Here is an 18,796-nt window from a genome sequence, read left to right on the forward strand (position 1 = left end):
AAATTATGTTGGTCCTTTAAAAAGCCTAGTTCTTTCAACTTCCAACTCCATATAGTGGCAACAACTCCATTAGCGTGTTAGTTAAAAGGGTCAAAGAAGACTTGCTCCAGTTCAGAAACAAGGCTGATCACCAGAAAGATGAGACTTGACCAGCAAATGAATAAACAAATTGTTTATCCATTGTTAATTGTTTATCCATTATTTTTCCACTGTTGCCGGGCGCAGTGGCTCACGCCTGTAATCCCAGCACTTTTGGAGGCCAAGGTGGATGGATGACCTGAGGTCAGGAGTTTGAGGCCAGCCTGGTCAACATGGCGAAACCCTGTCTCTACTAAAAATACAAAAAAATTAGCCGAGTGTGGTGGCACATGCCTGTAATCCCAGCTACTCAGGAGGCTGAGGCAGGAGGATTACTTGAACCCAGGAGACGGAGGTTGCAGTGAGCTGAGATCGCACCCTCTGCGCTCCAGCCTGGGCGACAAGAGCAAAACTCAGTGTCAAAAAAACAAAAAACAGAAAACAAAACAAAACAAAAAAACAAATTGTGGTATATTCATACACTGGAATACTAATCAGTAAAAAGAAGGCCAGGCACAGTGGCTCACACCTGTAATCCTAGTGCTTTAGGACTGAGATGGAAGGATCACTTGAGGCCAGTAGTTTGAGACCAACCTGGACAACATGGTGGGACTCTGTCACTACAAAAAATAAAAGAGAGAAAGAAAGAAAGAAGAAATGAGCTACTGATGCACCCAACAACCCAGATAAATCTCAAAACATCATGTTGAGTAAAAGAAGTCAGATATAAGAGAATACATGCAGTATGATTCCATTCATATGAAGTTCAAGAACAGGTAAAATAATCTATGGGGGCCAGATGCAGTGGCTCACGCCTGTAATCCCAGCACTTTTGGAGGCCGAGATGGGAGGATCACCTGAGGTTAGGAGTTAGAGACCAGCCTGGCCAATATGGTGAAACCCTGTTTCTACTAAAAATACAAAAAAGCCTGGCATGGCGGCAGGTGCCTGTAATCCCAGCTACTTGGGAGGCTGAGGCAGGAGAATTGCCTGAACCCAGGAGGCGGAGGCTGCAGTGAGCTGAGATGGCACCACTGCACTCCAGCCTGGTGACAAGAGCAAGACTCTGTCTCAAACAATCATCATCATCATTATCATCTATAGGGATATAATTTAGAATAAGTGTTGTCTCTGATAGGCATTGGAAGGAACACAGGGGGATGCGATAGCAGTACTTTCTATCTTGACTGAGGGACTGGTTATACAGGTGTATACTTTTGTCAAAACTCATTAACCGTATGCTTGAGATCTGTGTGTTTCACTGTAACTATTCCCCAATGAGGGGGAGAGAGAAAGAGAGTCCAGGCACGGTAGCTCACGCCTCTAATCCCAACACTTTTGGTGGCCGAGGCAGGAGGGTTGATTGAGCCCAGAAGTTCAAGACCAGCCTGGGCAACATAGGGAGACCCCCATCTCTACAAAATAATAATAATAATAATAATAATAATAATAATAATAATAATAATAATAATAATAAAATTGGCCAGGCGTGGTGGGATGCACCTGTAGTCCCAGCTACTTGGGAGGCTGAGGTGGGAGGATTGCTTGAGCCCAGGAGTTTGATGTTGCAGTGATCACACCACTTTACTCCAGGCTGGACAACAGAGCGAGACCCTGTCTCAAAAAAAATAATTTAAAAAGCCCAAATGTTGGTAAAAAACAGAGGCTTCCTAGTAGTCTCCTACTTTTTCTCAATTCCTTACTGAAAAACATCTGAAGAAAACGGAAAATTAGGAATCCCCAACACCATAAAAAGTCTGAAAGAAATCTGACGCCAGAGTCTTGGCAGCATTTCTGTTTTCTGTTCTTCTAATGTGCATGTTGCAGCTGTATTAAGAAAAACTGACCCAATTTAGAGCACACATTATACTCACCTGAATTTTATGAGCGGATGCCTGAGAAAAGGAAAGAATGCCCTTGGCTGCTCCCACACCATCTGTCCTCTGCCCCTCTGGGACATTAGCCTGATGGGAACAGATCGCTGAGGAGGCAGAGCACCTTTTCCCAGCACCTACACCCAAGGCCAGGACCCTCCTCTGCCAGCTTGCTTGCTTTTTCAACTTAAATCTTATTTGTTTCAGGGTAATACATGGGCAGAGTTTTAAACATCAAATAGAACTACTCCAAAGTCTGGAGGTGCGGTGGCTCACACTTGTAATCCTAGCACTTTGGGAGGCCGAGGCGGGTGGATCACTTGAGATCAGGAGTTCAAGACCAGCCTCGCTAACACAGTGAAACTCCGCCTCTACTAAAAATATAAAAATCAGCCAGGCATGGTGGCGCGTGCCTGTAATCCCAGCTACCGGGGAGGCTGAGGTGGGAGGATTGCTTGAGCCCAGGAGGTGGAGGTTGCAGTGAGCTGAGATTGTGCCACTGCTCCAGCCTGGGTGACAGAGCGAGACTCCATCTCAAAACAAACAAACAAACAACAACAACAACAAAACAAAGTCTGTTACGAAAAACAGCAGGTCCCTGCCTTAGCCCTTTCCACCTCACTCGTCATTCTCCACAGACAGTGCTCCAGAGACTGTTCTTTTAGCAGTTGCTTCTGTTGTTTACCTCCTTTTATATAAATACTATGACTATATTATTCTTTTTTTAAAATTTTTTGACATTAACTATTGACTTCCTACTATGAAAAATAAGACTTTATCTCTCTTCATCCTTACTTTCCCACACTTTTGACTCCCCCCTCCTTTCAGTAATGGTTACTTATGTTAATGTGACTCTGTATGTGGTGTTTACAGGTGATTTTAAGACCTACATATAACATACTATAATTATATTTTTTGTACAACTTTTAATTTTTCCTGGCGTTAAGAATAACCTCTTTTTGTCTTCCTTTGGCTTAATTTGCTACATCCGTCAGAGCTGTAAAACTCCTCTCTCTTCTCAGTGTGGTTACGCAGGTGGTATCCTTGATTGTTATTTCCTGACATCCCCCCACCACCCCACCCCCGGCCACCCCAAGAACCTTCTGTCCTCTGGTTCCTGCCTACACAGGATTGCCCTCCGGGCCAGCTGTACAGCTAACATTATGGGCGTGTATTCTTCAGGAGCTTCCTGGAAAGGGGTGCATGGAGGGTCAATATTCTGACACGCTGAATGTATGTAAGTCTTTATTCTATGCTTACTCTTGAATGATAATTTGGCTGCGGAAGTTCTAAGATGATAACTTTCTTCACAATTTTGAAGACAGTGTCAGTTGCTCCACTGTCTTCTAGTTTCCAGTGTTCTACTGAGAAGGCTCATGCCATTTTGAATTCTAGTCCTTAGATTATGAATTTTTTCCCCTCTTAGGATACTTTTAGGATTTCTAGTTTTCTGCAACTTCATTATGATATGCCTTGGTGGGCCATTTCGATCTGGAATCCCAGAGGAATTGCGTTGTATTACTGTTTGATAATTTCATTATTTACAGCTATCGGTACTAAAACTACTGACATTTGGGGGTTCCTCAAGGAACCTGCTTCCTGATCACCCTAGGGGAGTGCCCACTAGTCTTTAAGACCTACCAGGGGACACAGAGTTCCCACTTTTTAGTGCCTCTGTCATAAATATAAATGGATATTTAAGGATGATCATATACTCAGGAAAGACTCTATAATGAAAGCCAGAACTCTGTGTTACTAAAAAGAAACCTGGAGGCCGGGCGCAGTGGCTCACTCCTGTAATCCCAGCACTTTGGGAGGCTGAGGCAGGTGGATCATCTGAGGTCGATTTCGAGTTCGAGACCAGCCTGGCCAACATGGTGAAACCCCGTCTGTACTAAAAATACAAAAAAATTAGCTGAGCGTGGTGGCGGGCACCTAAAATCCCAGCTACTTGGGGGGCTGAGGCAGGAGAATTGCTTGAACCTGTGAGGCAGAGGTTGCAGTGAGCCGAGATAGTACCACTGCACTCCAGCCTGGGTGACAAGAGCAAAAATTCTGTCCCCAAAATAAACAAATAAATAGAAACCTGGAGAAAATGGAGACAATTCAGAGATCAGAATAAAACTTAAGGGGCCAAGCTTGGTGGCTCCTGCCTCTAACCCCAGAGCTTTGGGAGGCTGAGGTGGGAGGATCACTTGAGGCCAGGATTTAGAGACTAGCCCGGGAGAAACCAGCCTGGGCAACATAGTGACACTCCGTCTCTACAAAAAAATTAAAAATAAAAAAATTAGCCAGGCGTGGTGGCTACTCGGGAGGCTGAAGCACAAGGATCGCTTGAGCCTAGAAGTTTGAGGCTGCAGTTAGCTATGATCATGCCACTGCACTATAGCCTGGGTCAAAGCAAGACTGTGTCCCTCAAAAAATGAATAAAACTTAAATATATATATTTAATGTACATATGTTAGATATAAATATGTCCATAAATATATTTATGTATACATATATTTATGTATATATGTTTACATACATAAATACATGTGTATGTATTTAAAGATGTTAAAATATGTTCACCTGAGCTCCATATGCTTGAAAGAAAAAAAGAGGTTAAAATATGTTACATTAATGGAATAAAAACAGCATGTTATGAAAAATGAACATTAAAAATAAGAAAGAGCCCTTGGAAATTAAAAATATGACAGCTAAAAAAAAACCAAATGTGGTTATCTTATTTTTTCTTAAACCAGTCACTTTCCCCCAGAAAAGACTCTTCCAGTCTCCTGCCTCTGGAGATTAGCCATTAGCATTCTGGAGCCAGCTGGGAAAAGGGGAGTTGGAGGAGTAGCTCACCATTTAGGATGTAGACTTCCAGTTCATCCCCTCCATTCTGTCTTTTCCGTCTTTCTTGAACTCTGATTAGTCAGATGTTGGACCTCCTGGACCGATTCTCTACTTTTATATGTATTTTTCCTTTAGGGTATTTCTTTATATTTGTATGCTGTTTTCGGGGCAAATTTCCTCAATTCTATCCTTAAATCCTTTTAGTGATTTGGGAGGGTATGAAGATAAGCATATCAATTTACCATGACTAACTAGAAATCCTTCTGATACCATTCTACATCTTGGCTGATAGTATGTTCTTTTGCAGGAAGGGAGATAAGAAATGGGCCTGGGGAGTCCACAGCCACCCTCATCTGGGCCTGGTGTCTCTAAGCCCAGCGCTCTATTAGCCTATTTCTCCAGAAAGTAAACTTCTGCTCTTCTGCCATTTGTCCACTGGCTTAGCATTTTCTAAACTCTCCCAGAGGTACTGGTAAGGCCACAGACAGAAAAATAAACGAACAGAGAAGGAAGTTCAGAAATAGACTTACAGCTGTGTGTGGTGGCTCACACCTGTAATCCTAGCACTTTGGGAGGCTGAGGCGGGTGGATCACTTAAGGTCAGAAGGTAGGGACCAGCCTGGCCAATATGGTGAAACCCCATCTCTACTAAAAATACAAAAATTAGCCAGGCATGGTGGCACGTGCCTGTAATCCCAGCTACTCGGGAGGCTGAAACAGGAGAATCACTTGAACCTGGGAGGTGTAGGTTGCAATGAGCCAAGATTGCCGCACTGCACTCCAGCCTGGGCAACAAAGCGAGAGAAGGGAAGGGAAGGTGAGGTGGGGTGAGGTGAGGTGAGGTGAGGTGAGGTGGGGTGGGGTGGGGTGGGGTGGGGTGGGGTGGGGTGAGGGGAGGGGAGGGGAGGGGAGGAAAGAAAGGAAAGAAAAGAAAGAAAGGAAAGGAATGAAAGAAAGAGAGAAGGAGAGAAAGAGAGAGGGAGGGAGGAAGGAAGGAAGGAAAGAGAGACTCACGAATAGGTAAGGATGTAGTATGTTATAAAGGTCACATTTCATGTTCATTGGGGGAAAGATGGTTATTTAAGGAATGGTATTGGAATAACAGCTAGCCATTAAAATAAAGAACATGAGATCTTTACTTCAAACCATACATTAAAAGTCCAAGAAGCCTGGGCGCAGTGGCTGATGCCTGTAATCCCAACATTTTGGGAGGATGAGGCGGGCGGATCACCTGAGGTCAGGAGTTCAAGACCAGCCTAGCCAACGTGGTGAAACCCCATCTCTACAAAAATACAAAAAAATTAGCCAGGCATGATGATGGGTGCCTGTAATCCCAGCTACTTGGGAGGCTGAGGTAGGAGAATCACTTGAACCTCAGAGGCAGAGGTTGCAGTGAGCTGAGATCACACCACTACACTCCAGCCTGGACGACAGAGTGCGACTCCTGTCTCAAAAAAAAAAAAAAGAAAGTCCAAGTAGATGAAAGATTTCACATAAAAAATGAAACCAGAAGTACCAGAAGAAAATATAAGTGAATACTGATATAATCTTGGAGTGAGGAAGGTCTTTCTAATCATGACATAAAACCATTAACCATAAAGATTGGTTTGATCCGGAATAAAAATTTAAAATTTTTCTTCATCTCCCCCTGTATGTGTGTGGTGTATGTATGTGTGTGTGTGTGTGTGTGTGTGTGTGTGTGTTTACACCTATACATGGAGATATATCTCTATCCTATAAACAACATTTTAAAAGCACACACGAAAAATTGGGAAAAATAGTTTGGATATATATATGTTAGACTAAAGGCTAACATTCTTAATATATAAGAGCACTTGTTGGCCGGGTGCGGTGGCTCACGCCTGTAATCCCAGCACTTTGGGAGGCCGAGGCGGGCGGATCACGAGGTCAGGAGATCGAGACCAAGGTGAAACCCCGTCTCTACTAAAAATACAAAAAGTTAGCCGGGCGTAGTGGCGGGCGCCTGTAGTCCCAGCTACTCGGGAGGCTGAGGCAGGAGAATGGCGTGAACCCGGGAGGCGGAGCTTGCAGTGAGCCGAGATCGCGCCACTGCAGTCCAGCCTGGGTGACAGAGCGAGACTCCGTCTCAAAAAAAAAAAAAAGAGCACTTGTTAATAAATAATTTTAAAACACCAATAAGACACAAACATGCAACTTACAAAGAAGTACAAATGGCTTAAAAATATCTGAAAAAGTATTTAGCTTTATTTGTTATATAAAGAAGTACAAATTGAAACAACCAAATGGGATATTTTCAACTTACCTAATTGACAAAGTTTATCAGTTTTATTGGGATACAGTTATATGAAGTCAATCCTTCTAAAGTATACAATTCAGTGATTTTTAGTATATTCACACAGTTGTGCAACCATCACCACTACCAAATTCCAGAGCATTTCCCTTCCCCCGAAAAGAAGCCCCATACTCATTAGCAGTCACTCCCCATAACTTCCAGTCCTTGGCAACCACTAATCTGTCTGTGGGTTTGCCTTTTTTTTCTTGAGAGGGAGTCTCACTCTCGCCCAGGCTGGAGTGCAGTGGCGCGATCTCAGCTCACTGCAACCTCCACCTCCCCGGTTCAAGCAATTCCCATGCCTCAGCCTCCCGCGTAGCTGGGAATACAAGCACACGCCACCACGTCCAGCTACTTTTTCTGAAAATATTTTTAGTACAGACAGGGTTTCACCGTGTTAGCCAGACTGGTCTTGAACTCCTGACCTCAGGCAATCCGCCCGCCTCGGCCTCCCAAAGTGCTGGGATTACAGGCGTGAGCCACCCCGCCCAGCCAGGTTTGCCTATTTTGGACATTTCATCTAGGTGGAATCACACACTATGTGGCCTTTTATGTCTGGTTCGTTTCAGTTAGCATATTTTCAAAGTTCATCAATGTTGTAGCATGTATCAGCATTTAATTCTTTTTTATGGCCAAATAGTATTCCATTGTATGGATGTATTTGTTTCCTATTTGCTGCTATAACAAATTACCACAATTTTTTTTTTTTTTTTTTTTGAGACAGAGTCTTGCTCTGTCGCCCAGGCTGGAGTGCAGTGGCGCCATCTCGGCTCACTGCAAGCTCTGCCTCCCGGGTTCACGACATTCTCCTGCCTCAGCCTCTCTGGAGTAGCTGGGACTACAGGCGCGCGCCACCACACCTGGCTAATTTTTTGTATTTTTAGTAGAGACAGGGTTTCACCGTGGTCTCGATCTCCTGACCTCGTGCTCCGCCTGCCTCGGCCTCCCAAAGTGCTGGGATTACAAGTGTGAGCCACCGCGCCCGGCCACAGATTACCACAAATTTAGTAGCTTAAAACAACACAAATTTATTACTCTACAGTTCTGTAGGTTAGGAACCTGAAGCAGGTATTATTGGGCTAAAACCAAGGTGTTGTCAGAGCTGTGTTCCTTTTTGGAGGCTCTAAGGGAGATCCTTTTTCCTTCCCTTTTCCACTTTGTAGATGCCATCCACATTCCTGCGTTTATGGCTCCCTTCCTCCACCTTCAAGGCCAGCATTCAAGTCCTTCTCACACCACATCACTATGGCCTCCTTTTTTATAGTCAAAATTTCCTTTTTTCTTCTTTCATCTTCCTCTTCAACTTTTAAGCACCTTGTGATCACACAGGCCTATGTGGATAATCCAGGATAATCTCCCCATCTCAAGATCCTTAATCACATCTGCAAAGTCCCTTGGGGGCCATGATTTTGCCTACCACACAGATACACCATATTTTGTTTATGCATTCACTAGTTGATGGATTTGGGTTATTTCTACTTTGGAGGTATTATGAATAATGCTGCTATGAACATTCCTTTACAAGTTTTTGTGTAGATTTATGTTTTCAATTCTTTCGGATATTTGCCTAGGAGTAGAATTGCTGGGTCATATGGTAGCAATAAGTTTAACTTTTTTTAAAGTGTACAATTCAGTGGTTTTTAGTATACTTACAAAGTTGTACAACCAAACCATCACCACAATCTAATTCTGGAATGTTTTCATCACTCCAGAAAGAAACCCCAGACCCGTTAGCAGTCATTCTGCATCCTCCCTTCCCCCAAACCTCTGGTAACCAAAAATCTGCTTTGTCTCTGTCTACCCATTCTGGACATGTTACATAAACAGAACCACACAGTATGTGGCCTTCATGTCTGGCTTCTTTCATTTAGCATAACGTTACTAAGGTTTACCCATGTTCATTCCTTTTCATGGCCAAATAATATTCTATTGTATGGATAACCACATTTTGTTTATTCATTCATCGCTAATGGATATTTGGGTCATGTCCATTTTATGCCTATTAAGACTAATGCTGCAATAAACATTCATGTGCAAATTTTGTGTAGACATACATTTTCATTTTCTTGGGTATATACCTAGGAGTGAAATTGCTGGCTCATATGTAATTCCATGTTTAACTTTTTCTTTTTCTATGAACCTGACATTGTAAACAAAACAGTTTCAAAATTGTTTTCCAAAGAGGTTGTTGGCCAGGCGCGGTGGCTCACGCCTGTAATCCCAGCACTTTGGGAGGCTAAGCCGGGTGGATCACCTGAGGACGGGAGTTTGAGACCAGCCTGGCCAACAGGGTGAAACCCCCTCTCTACAAAAATACAAAAAAAAATAGCCACGCATGACGGCGGGCGCCTGTAATCCCAGCCACTCAGGAGGCTGAGGCAGGAGAATCACTTGAACCTGGGAGGCGGCGGTTGCAGTGAGCCAAAATCTAAAGAGGTTGCACCATTTTACATTCTTACCAGCAATGCACAAGGGTGTGAGGTTGTATGTCATTGTGGTTTTTACATTTCCCTAATGACGATGTTGAGCATTTTTTCATATGCTTATTGGCCATGTGTATATCTTCTTTGGAGAACTGTATATTCAAATCCTTTGCCCATTGTTTTTTGAGATGGAGTCTCGTTCTGTTGCCCAGGTTGGAGTGCAGTGGCAAAATCTCGGCTCACTGCAACCTCCGACTCCTGGGTTCAAGCGATTTTCCAGCCTCAGCTTCACAGGGCCGCGCCACCACACCCATCTAATTTTTGTATTTTTAGTAGAGACAGCGTTTCACCATGTTGGCCAGGCTGGTCTTGAACTCCTGACCTCAACTGATCTGCCTGCCTCAGCCTCCCAAAGTGCTGGGATTACAGGCATGAGTCACCGTGCCCAGCCTGCAATAGTTCTTTATACATCTGAAGACAAGTGTCTTATCAGATATATGATTTGCAATATTTTCTCCCATCCCATGCATTGTCTTCTCAGTTTCCTGATGGAGTCATTTGAAACACAAAATTTTAAATTTTGATGAAGTCCATTAATCTATTTTTCTTTTTGGTGTCGTATCTAAAAAAACTTTGCCTAATCCAAGGTCATCCTACTTTTTCTTCTGAGTCTTATAGTTTTAGTCCTTATATCTAGGTTTATGATCCATTTTGAATTAATTTTTTTTTTTTTTTTTTTTGAGATGGAGTCTTGCCCTGTCGCCCAGGCTGGAGTGCAGTGGCACGATCTCGGCTCACTGCAAGCTCCGCCTCCCAGGTTCACGCCATTCTCCTGCCTCAGCCTCCAGAGTAGCTGGGACTACAGGCGCCTGCCACCACACCCGGCTAATTTTTTGTATTTTTAGCAGAGATGGGGTTTCACCATGTTAGCCAGGATGGTCTCGATCTCCTGACCTCAGCTCCGCCCGCCTCAGCCTACCTTAGTGCTGGGATTACAGGCATAAGCCACCGTGCCTGGCCTTGAATTAATTTTTGTAAATGATGTCCAACTTCATTCTCTTCCTTGTGGACAGCCAATTGTCCCACATCATTTGTTGAAAAGACTATTCTTTCCCTTGTTGAACTGTCTTGGCACCCTTGTTGAAAACTAATTGACAACATTTTTTCAAAGATAATACCTAGTTTAGGCAAGAGTGAGGGGAAGTCTTGTACACTGCTAACGGGAGTATAAAGTAGTAGCCTTTGAAGGGCAATTTGACTATGTAATATACCAGTTTGAAATGTGTACACTCTGATTCAGGAACTGCACTTCTAAGAATTTATTCCAAGGAGCAAAATGTATTCAACGATGTTATGTATAATAGTAAATAACTGGAAGTAATCTAAATGTCTATCAGTAGGAGACCAGGTGAGTAAATTATTCTCCAGTCCGTACAATAAAATACGATGCAGCCTTTAAAAATGAAGTAGATCCAGCTTACTGACTGAGCAATCTCTGTGACCCATTGCTTAGTGAAAATGAAAAATGTATTATAGAGTATCATTTATAGAATTCCATTTATATAAAATTATATATATGCATCTTCATTGATAGAGTAATAGCTTGGAAAATATTCACAAAAATGTTAACAGTAGTCCCTCTAAGTAATGGGATTTTGGCTGGCTTTTATTTTCTTATTTATACTTTTTTGCATTGCATAAATTTGCTACATGAATGTGTATTGTCCTTCTGCCCAGAAAAAGAAAACAAATTTTCATTTTTGTAGAAGAATATCTTCAAGGAATATATATTGTAGAAGATTATTCAATGACATGGAAATATGTCTATAATATATTGTTAACTAAAAAGCAGGTTATACTATCCCACTTTTGAAAAATATGTTTAACTGTGATATTTCCTAGGTATTATACTTTTTTCACTTCTATATGTGAAATATCTCTTAAAATTGACATGAATATTTGATGTTGTGGGTTCCCCCTCCCTCCCTCCTGAAAAGGTCTTACTAATGAGATGATGCTTCTCACTATCTGAGACTTGAGAAAATGCCATATGTGTGTAGAGAAAAGACTGGAGGAATAGACAACAAAACATGAACAGTGCTTGGCCCTTTAAAAAAGCCTTGGATGGAAATTCTTATTTTCTTCTCTGTAAGTATAGTTTCCAAGTTTTCTATAGTACATGCATAAATAAACATAAAAAGAAGCCAGGGGCCTAGATGCCCTTATTTTCAAGGATAAGGATATTTGCTACTTGCAGCCTTTATCAAAATAAGAGACTAGCAAATTTAGGACCACGCAAGCCACCTCAGTAGTGCCAGGGTCTAGAGTGAAAGAGGACTAAAGCACAGGCCCACAGAGGGGTGCCTGGTTGGACAGGAGCAGGTAAGGCAAGCTGGGGAACAGATGGCAGAATTCAGTCAGCAGGAGCTGGACTCTTGGATCAGTCTCAGTTCCATGTGGACAAGGAAATCCCTGTGAGGTATGAGAGGGTCCAGACGGCAGGATGCTGGCTAATTATGGAGAAGGGCACTTTGATATTTTCCAGTGTAGCTCAGGAGCATGTTCCAAGTTCCTCAAGAGAGACCAAGGACTGTGTGAAGCAGAAAATGAGCCTCACTATTTGAGATTTAAAAACATATTTCCCCCTTAGCCAAAGGGGTAGCACATGGAGCAGAGATGGAAACAGCAGAATGTTCCTAGCCTTGGAAGAGGCTTGCAGACTCTGGGATGCTGCTTGGGTAAGGAAGGGACTCAGGCTTGCAGTGACTGCGGCTGGGGTGCAGAGAAAAGTGAAAGGCACTCAGCTTCTCTAATGTAATTATGTCCAACCCTCAAAAGTTCTGAGATGAGCAGCCTGAGGCCCAGAGAGGCTATATGTTTTGCCCTAGAGCACACAGCCAGTAAGTGGTAGAGTGGGATTCTCGTCTCACTGAAGTCCTTCTAAAAGGGAAAACCACTGAAGAAAGTTATATTAATACAGATTTATCATAATGATAGGTGGAAAAAGCAAGTTTCTAAAAAAAATCTTCAATCTGATCCCAACACTGAAAAACAATATGTATAGTATAGAAAAAAATTGCAAGGATATACAACTTAATGGTGGTTATATCTCAATGGCAGGAACTTTTAAATTTATTTTCTATTTTTTAATTTTCTTTGCACAGTGAGCAAGTAAACCTTTTTAAAACAGGAAAAAAGTTTTTTTTTTTCAGAAGCAGTTGTGAGGACTAGTCGATCAAAGTAATGAGAATGAATTACAGTGAGCCCTTAATGACAAGAGAAATCTAGCTTCTTAGTAGTTATATGAATTTCAGCAAACCTACTTGGCTTTGCTGAGTCTGTTTCCTAAATACTAAAAAAGGTGGATTATCATCCTGCCCGGGGAGCTGTTGCTAGGATTAACTGAGAAGCAGTGTACACAAAAGTCCCATGCACAGCACTTGGCATAAGGATGGTGCTTAATAAATATTAGACCTGACTCTTGGTAGTCATAGCTCTTCCTTGCTGCACCAGGAAGGCATAGCACCTCTAGCTGGTTCAGATAGCAGAAAGGAACCTGGGCAGGGGCCCGTTACTGGGCCTAGAGCTTCCTGTACACCTGACACATTCCCCTCCTCTGTTTTTACCATGTGAAGACTAACAGGATCTCCTCCCTTAACCCATTTTCACCTATTTGCCTCTCCCTCTCCCCTTGTCTCAATAATCTCAGCTGCCTAGATAGTATTTTTTAGTACATGTGACACTATTTTCAACATAACATACATTTGCAAAGCATCTGCTATGTTCTAAAGATGGACCCAAGGTCCTCCTCTCCATTCCTATCATCCAGAAATACTTGTCTGAGTTCTAATTGAGAAGTTAGATCCTTCAATAACTACCATTTGTTGCCGAACTGCAATAATAGAGGTACACACACTAAGTTGTGGAAACTCCGGGCTGGGGAAGAGATATGTTCTTACCAGTGTATGCACATGAGTGTAGAAGAGGACGGGAAGAATGGAAGTATTTAAAGAGTAATCATTTCCTCACTCTATATTATATATCAGCTTCATATACTGTCGTTACTAAAATGTGCCCATTCTGTTAAGCTGGTTTCAGAGCTAGTTAAATCAATGACCTAGTAGGGCCGTTTCCTCTCATCTTCAGATTTATTAAAGTCTGTCCACAGCCACAAAGTTTGTGGGGAAGGCTCAAGTCATCTGATGACAAGTAACATGCTGTTGCTGAGGCAGGGGGGTGGGGCACAGGTCCAAGGAGTTACAAACTGGCTCGGAGTGTTCTGCTCAGACATTTTAGAGCTTTTTGGAATACATAGCCATTCTGATTAACAGGCAGTTTTAAGGCTCAAGGGGTGCCAAAACCTGGCATTATTTGATATTTTTATTACTTACTGGTCAAACGTTAACATCAATGGAAGTAAAAAGAAGTTCATTCTTAGTTTGGTCTAACGAACTGTTTTTACATTTCCTTATTCCCTTTCAGCCTTTGTTGAAATCCATAAATCCATGGACATGATAATACTTGCAGATTAGATATAATTGAATATTCTACATCTTTCTCACACACAGATGCATACAGAGAATGATGTTAAGTGCAGCAATATTCAAAACCCAGGCGCTGTGACAACAGCCCCTTCAGGCCTGTAGACTGACAGTCCCGTAGAAGATGTTGGCAGGGCAATGAGACACACCCTGCTCTGCCTGTGTTATTTACGCCTCTGGCAGTGAAGCCCCTGACAAAGAAGCATGTCACTGGAACACATGCTCTTTGTTCACAGAGGTGCATGCCAGCACCGGCTGCGTAAGAACGGACAGTGCCGTGTCTGTAGTCTCTCCTCCTTTGGCTCTTTTGCCTTCTATTTGCAGCACATTGTGGCTATGTTTATTAATTACTTTGTGGCTTAATACTATAAAACACACATCTATCCTGTGAGCTATGTACCCTAGGGAAAGAGTCCTTCATACCCTCCAGTTGGCCATAAAGAGAGGACAGAGTCTCAAGATTTGCCCTGATGCTAAGGATTAATACCACCTCCTCCGGGAGCCATCAGGTTACCACTCTCTAGCACAGAGCTACCACGTTTAAGACTCCTTCAGCACCATCCCCCCTTTTCCTGCACGAGGACACTTGCATGCTGTTTGGTATTAAAAGCCCTCTGCAACTGTTCCCAACCTACAGCACCAAAGTAGCCCCCCACCATGCTATGACTCCACTCTAGCCAGACTGATGATGTAGCAGAAGATGGTGGGCTGTGGAGTCAGACCTATCTGGGTCTAAATCCTAGCTCTGCTTCTTGCTGGACGTGCAGCTTAAGATTCCTGAGCTCCTCATCTGTAAAATGATTAAATTATCACCTACTTCAGAAAGTTGTCTGAGAATTAGAGAAATATCAAGCCCCTTAAAGCAGATCCTCAATAATAGCTTGTTGGCTCATGAAACCGATTTTTTGTTTTGTTTTGTTTGGTAAAAGCCCTCATTGCATAGCCCTGTGGTTCTCATAACCTTAGTTACAGACCTTTTGTAACCCTGAGAACATCTGTCTCCATTTTCCCTTGTCATAAAGACGTCTGCTGAGACTACAAAAGGAGTCAGGGAACTACTACTAGAAAGTTTTTCTTTTCCCATATTCTTTCTAAAACTTTCATCTTCAAATGTTAACTCAGTATTTTAAAAGCTGATATATAATTGGTTTACAGCTAAGTTTGGGTTGTTTGCCACTAAAACTTAGGTAAAATAGGAAAGGGGGCACTTTCTTAACTTCCATAAAACTTTGTTAATACATAGAATTTCAAGTTTTTCTTTAACAAATTGTTCTTAGTTTTTGGTGCTTCTTGTCAGTACGATCTTCTTAGATTGTATTTGATTTGACACATTATGTATTCACTTATTGTACGCTGAATATAACGTCATTCCCCGGTGTTCTGCAAAGCACAACACTCATCCCGATCTGGTGCTCTAACCCCTGGGACCCTTTGGGCCAGACCATGACAAAGGCTGCCTGCCAGGTTTCAGCGAAACTTAGACCACCAAGAATTTACACACCTCACAGGGGTGCCCTAAGGAATAAATGAGATTAAAAAAAAAAGTCTGCGGGGAAACCCTGAGGCCCTATTAGAAATGCTAATCGTTTCCTTCTCTAGCTCCTATTAAAATGTTAGAAAACCGAGGGAGACTCTCCTGAACAGGGTGGGGATGCTCGGCTGCTCTGTGGCTTAGCAAGCGACCCCAGCTGCCCTGCTAGGGCCGGCCGGCCGCGATTCCGTCCCGACGGGGGGGATCCTCGGCGGCACTACGGACGCCACTCTGCCAAGGAGGCAGCGGGGTTCGGCCTGTTGGCCCCAGACTGTGTGGCAGGCAAAAGGTGAACGTCAAAGCTTGTCCCCGGCTTCTTCACATCTCGCGCCTCCGCGGGCGTCCGGCTGCCCCCGTGAGCCTCCCCGGATGGACTGGGTTTTAGGGACCCCCGAAGCCGGACTGCAAAGCTTCCCACCAGCCCTTCCCGCGAACCTTCCAGCCCGGGCTGCAAGCCCAGCTCCGGGCGCGACGAGGTGGGGCCGGGGGGAGGAGGAGTCTCAGCGCGGCGGGGGTCGGGGGGCGGGGAAACCCCCCCACCCACGAGAAAGGTCTTACATCAGCCGCCCCACGTGCAATCGGAGAGAGGGAGGAAGTCGCTCCTCTATTCGGGCTGCGCCTTTCCCCAGCCTCCGCCCCGCCCGCCGCGAGTCTCCCCGCCCCGCCTTGGTGCAGCCGCGGCCGCCGAGCCGAGCAGCGCCGCGCGGGGCCGAGTGGAGCCGAGCAGCTGCCGCGCCGCGTCGCCGGTTTAAGCGCAGTGCAGGCCGCGGCCGGGGGCGGCGGTAGTGAGCCCAGCGCTGCGCTCCAGCCCCCTTTTCCCTCCATGGTTTCTCTCCGCTCCCGTGAGTAACTTGGCTCCGGGGGCTCCGCTCGCCTGCCCGCACGCCGCCCACCACCCAGGACCGCGCCGCCGGCCTCCGCCGCTAGCAAACCCTTCCGACGGCCCTCGCTGCGCAGGCCGGGACGCCTCTCCCCCCTCCGCCCCCGCCGCGGAAAGTTAAGTTTGAAGAGGGGGGAAGAGGGGAACATGGACATGAAGAGGAGGATCCACCTGGAGCTGAGGAACCGGACCCCGGCAGCTGTAAGCAGAGACCCCTCTGGGCGCCCTCTCCCCCGATGACTTGCATGTAATGGTGGCCACCTGCGGGGCCCGGGCTGAGGGTTCGCCGGCCCCGGCGCGGGGAAGAGCGCAGCTCGTGGGCTCGGACGGGGAAGGCGGGCGGACGGGGAAGGCGGGCGGACGGGGAAGGCAGGCGGGCGGGCGGGCGCGGAGGGGGGAGCGAGCGCGCGAGGATTAACTCTTTGCCGCCCGCGGGCCCCTGGGGCGGCCGGGGGGAGGCAGCGGTGTGGGGGAAAGCAAACTTTGAGCGCTTCGCCCGTCGGGGTCTTTCCCTTGAGGGAGCGCGTGTGCAAGTGGCCGGCGGCGAGAGAGGGAGGCGGGGGTTGTGTAACGCTGGGAGCCATGTTTGCAGCCTCCCGGGATGCGCGGCCGGGCGGAGGCCCGGCCTGCCGAGGAGCTGCGCGGCCATCCCCGCCTGGGCCAGGCCAGGCTCCGCGCGCCCCGGGCCGGCGGGGGAAGGGGCGCGGGTGGGGCGGGACGGGGGCTCCTGTGGCCGGAGCTCGCGGTGGGCGCCGGCCCGGCCGAGGGCAGCGGCCGTGGGGCGAGGAGGGGGCTTTTTTCCTTTGAAGGGAGCGAGAAGCCCCCTCGGGCGCCTGGGGGCCTGGGCGGGCGCGGCCTGGCGCGCGGAGCGGGGGAGGGGCGGGCCAGGGCGGCGGAGGTGGCGCAACCGCCGCCCCTGCCGAGGCCAAGTTTGAAAAAAGGACGCGGTTCCCGCCATTTTTCAAGCCTAAAAATAAAACTTTCTCCCCCGTTCCCTCGCTCCCTCTTCGCCCTCGGCCTTGCCCACTCCGGCCTCCCAGGGGCAGCCCGGGTCGACCAGGGCCAACCGTTGTGGCGACGGCCTCGCCCTTCCCCCTGCGCCGCGGCGGCGGCGCCCGGGGCCCCTGCCCTTGCCGCCGGAGGCTGGCCCCTCCGTGTGGGCGGGCGGCGGCTCCTCACGCCAGCCTGGGCGCGCCACAGGCCTCCGCAGCGCCATGTTGGCGGGTGCCCGTCTCCCTCCGCCTGGTGAGCCGGCCCACGAGCTTGGCCTTGCCCGCCCGCCCTCGGCGCTGGCTGGCGGCCGCCTCTTCCCGCGCCGAGCCCTCGGTCTGTTTCCCCCCGCCCCGCCGGGGCTTGGCTCGCACTGGCGGGAGCCGCGCGCCGTGGCCGCCGCCGACTCATCCCGTCGCGGGCGCGCTGCCGACCCCCTCCCCCTCCTTAAAAGGGCAACGGCAGGCGGCCGCCCCGCGCCGGGCGCGCGGGATTTTGGGCGGGCTTCGGCTCGGCTCGTGGGCCGGGCGGCCTCTGGCCTCCCACGTGCTTGAGAGCGGCCTGGTGCGGTCGGCCGCGCGCCTTGCGGGCTGAAGGGGCCTGAGGGCGGCCCTCTTGCGGCGCGGCTGCGTGGGCGTGGGTCCGACCTGTGGGAATTGCCCCATTTGTCTCCCGGGTTTAGCGCGGCTGTCCACCGGCGCGGGGCTAGTTAGCGCCGAGGGCGGCCCCGCGGGGCCTCCCGACCCGCTCTGGGCTAAGCGAGCGGCCAGGTTTCGTGCCCTCAGGTGGCTGTGGTTAACAAGTCGCGAACTTGTGGGAATTCGTCGACCAGGGTTTACCTGGTGTGCTCGATGTTTTAAATCCTTGCTCTCTAGTCTTTGAGGTCACCACTAACGCGGGGCGGGCCGGGCTCCCCCGCACGGCGCTGTCCTTCCCGGAGGGCCCGCGAGGGTGGGCCGCTCCGGGGGTTGCGAGATGGAGGGTCGCGGGCGTGCGTTCTTCCAACCTTCCGTCAGACATTTTGTGGCCGCCACGTGCTAGCCTATCGCCCAGCTCGCGCCACAAAACTTGAGAGGCTTTCTTGCCTTGAGAAGGTGTTTATTCCAGACTTTTCCATTGCGGCGTAATTGCAAATCCGTAGAATATGGAGTAGCTAAAATTAGCCAAAGTGCCCGCAAGAGAAGTACACACGTGGGTCTTCAGAAATGCGTTAAAATCTAGAATTTGAATTCTTTAGGATATGCTCAAACTAAAGGTCTTTTAAAATTCTCAAGAGTAGTGTTGCCTCTGGGAAACACAGTTGGCCTGCTGTTCTCCTTAGAGGATG

General features: G+C 47.1%; 2 protein-coding genes across 2 annotated transcripts in view; one reads left to right on the forward strand and one right to left on the reverse strand.

Annotated features, from left to right (window-relative positions):
* Positions 1–18,494, reverse strand: part of HEMGN (hemogen) — a 58,087-nt gene extending 39,593 nt beyond the window's left edge. Inside the window, exon 1 of the mRNA XM_055350030.2 lies at positions 18,309–18,494. Within this exon, the coding sequence (XP_055206005.2) occupies positions 18,309–18,489 (181 nt within the window). The 5' untranslated portion in view covers positions 18,490–18,494. The remainder of the gene's footprint in view (positions 1–18,308) is intronic.
* The window catches only part of ANP32B (acidic nuclear phosphoprotein 32 family member B), a 38,368-nt gene continuing 29,717 nt past the window's right edge, over positions 10,146–18,796 (forward strand). The window contains exon 1 of the mRNA XM_004048331.4: positions 10,146–16,680. Coding sequence (XP_004048379.2) covers positions 16,627–16,680 — 54 coding nt within the window. The 5' untranslated portion in view covers positions 10,146–16,626. The remainder of the gene's footprint in view (positions 16,681–18,796) is intronic.

This window comes from Gorilla gorilla, chromosome 13 (assembly GCF_029281585.2).
Source record: "Gorilla gorilla gorilla isolate KB3781 chromosome 13, NHGRI_mGorGor1-v2.1_pri, whole genome shotgun sequence".
In the NCBI taxonomy this organism is placed as follows: Eukaryota; Metazoa; Chordata; class Mammalia; order Primates; family Hominidae; genus Gorilla; species Gorilla gorilla.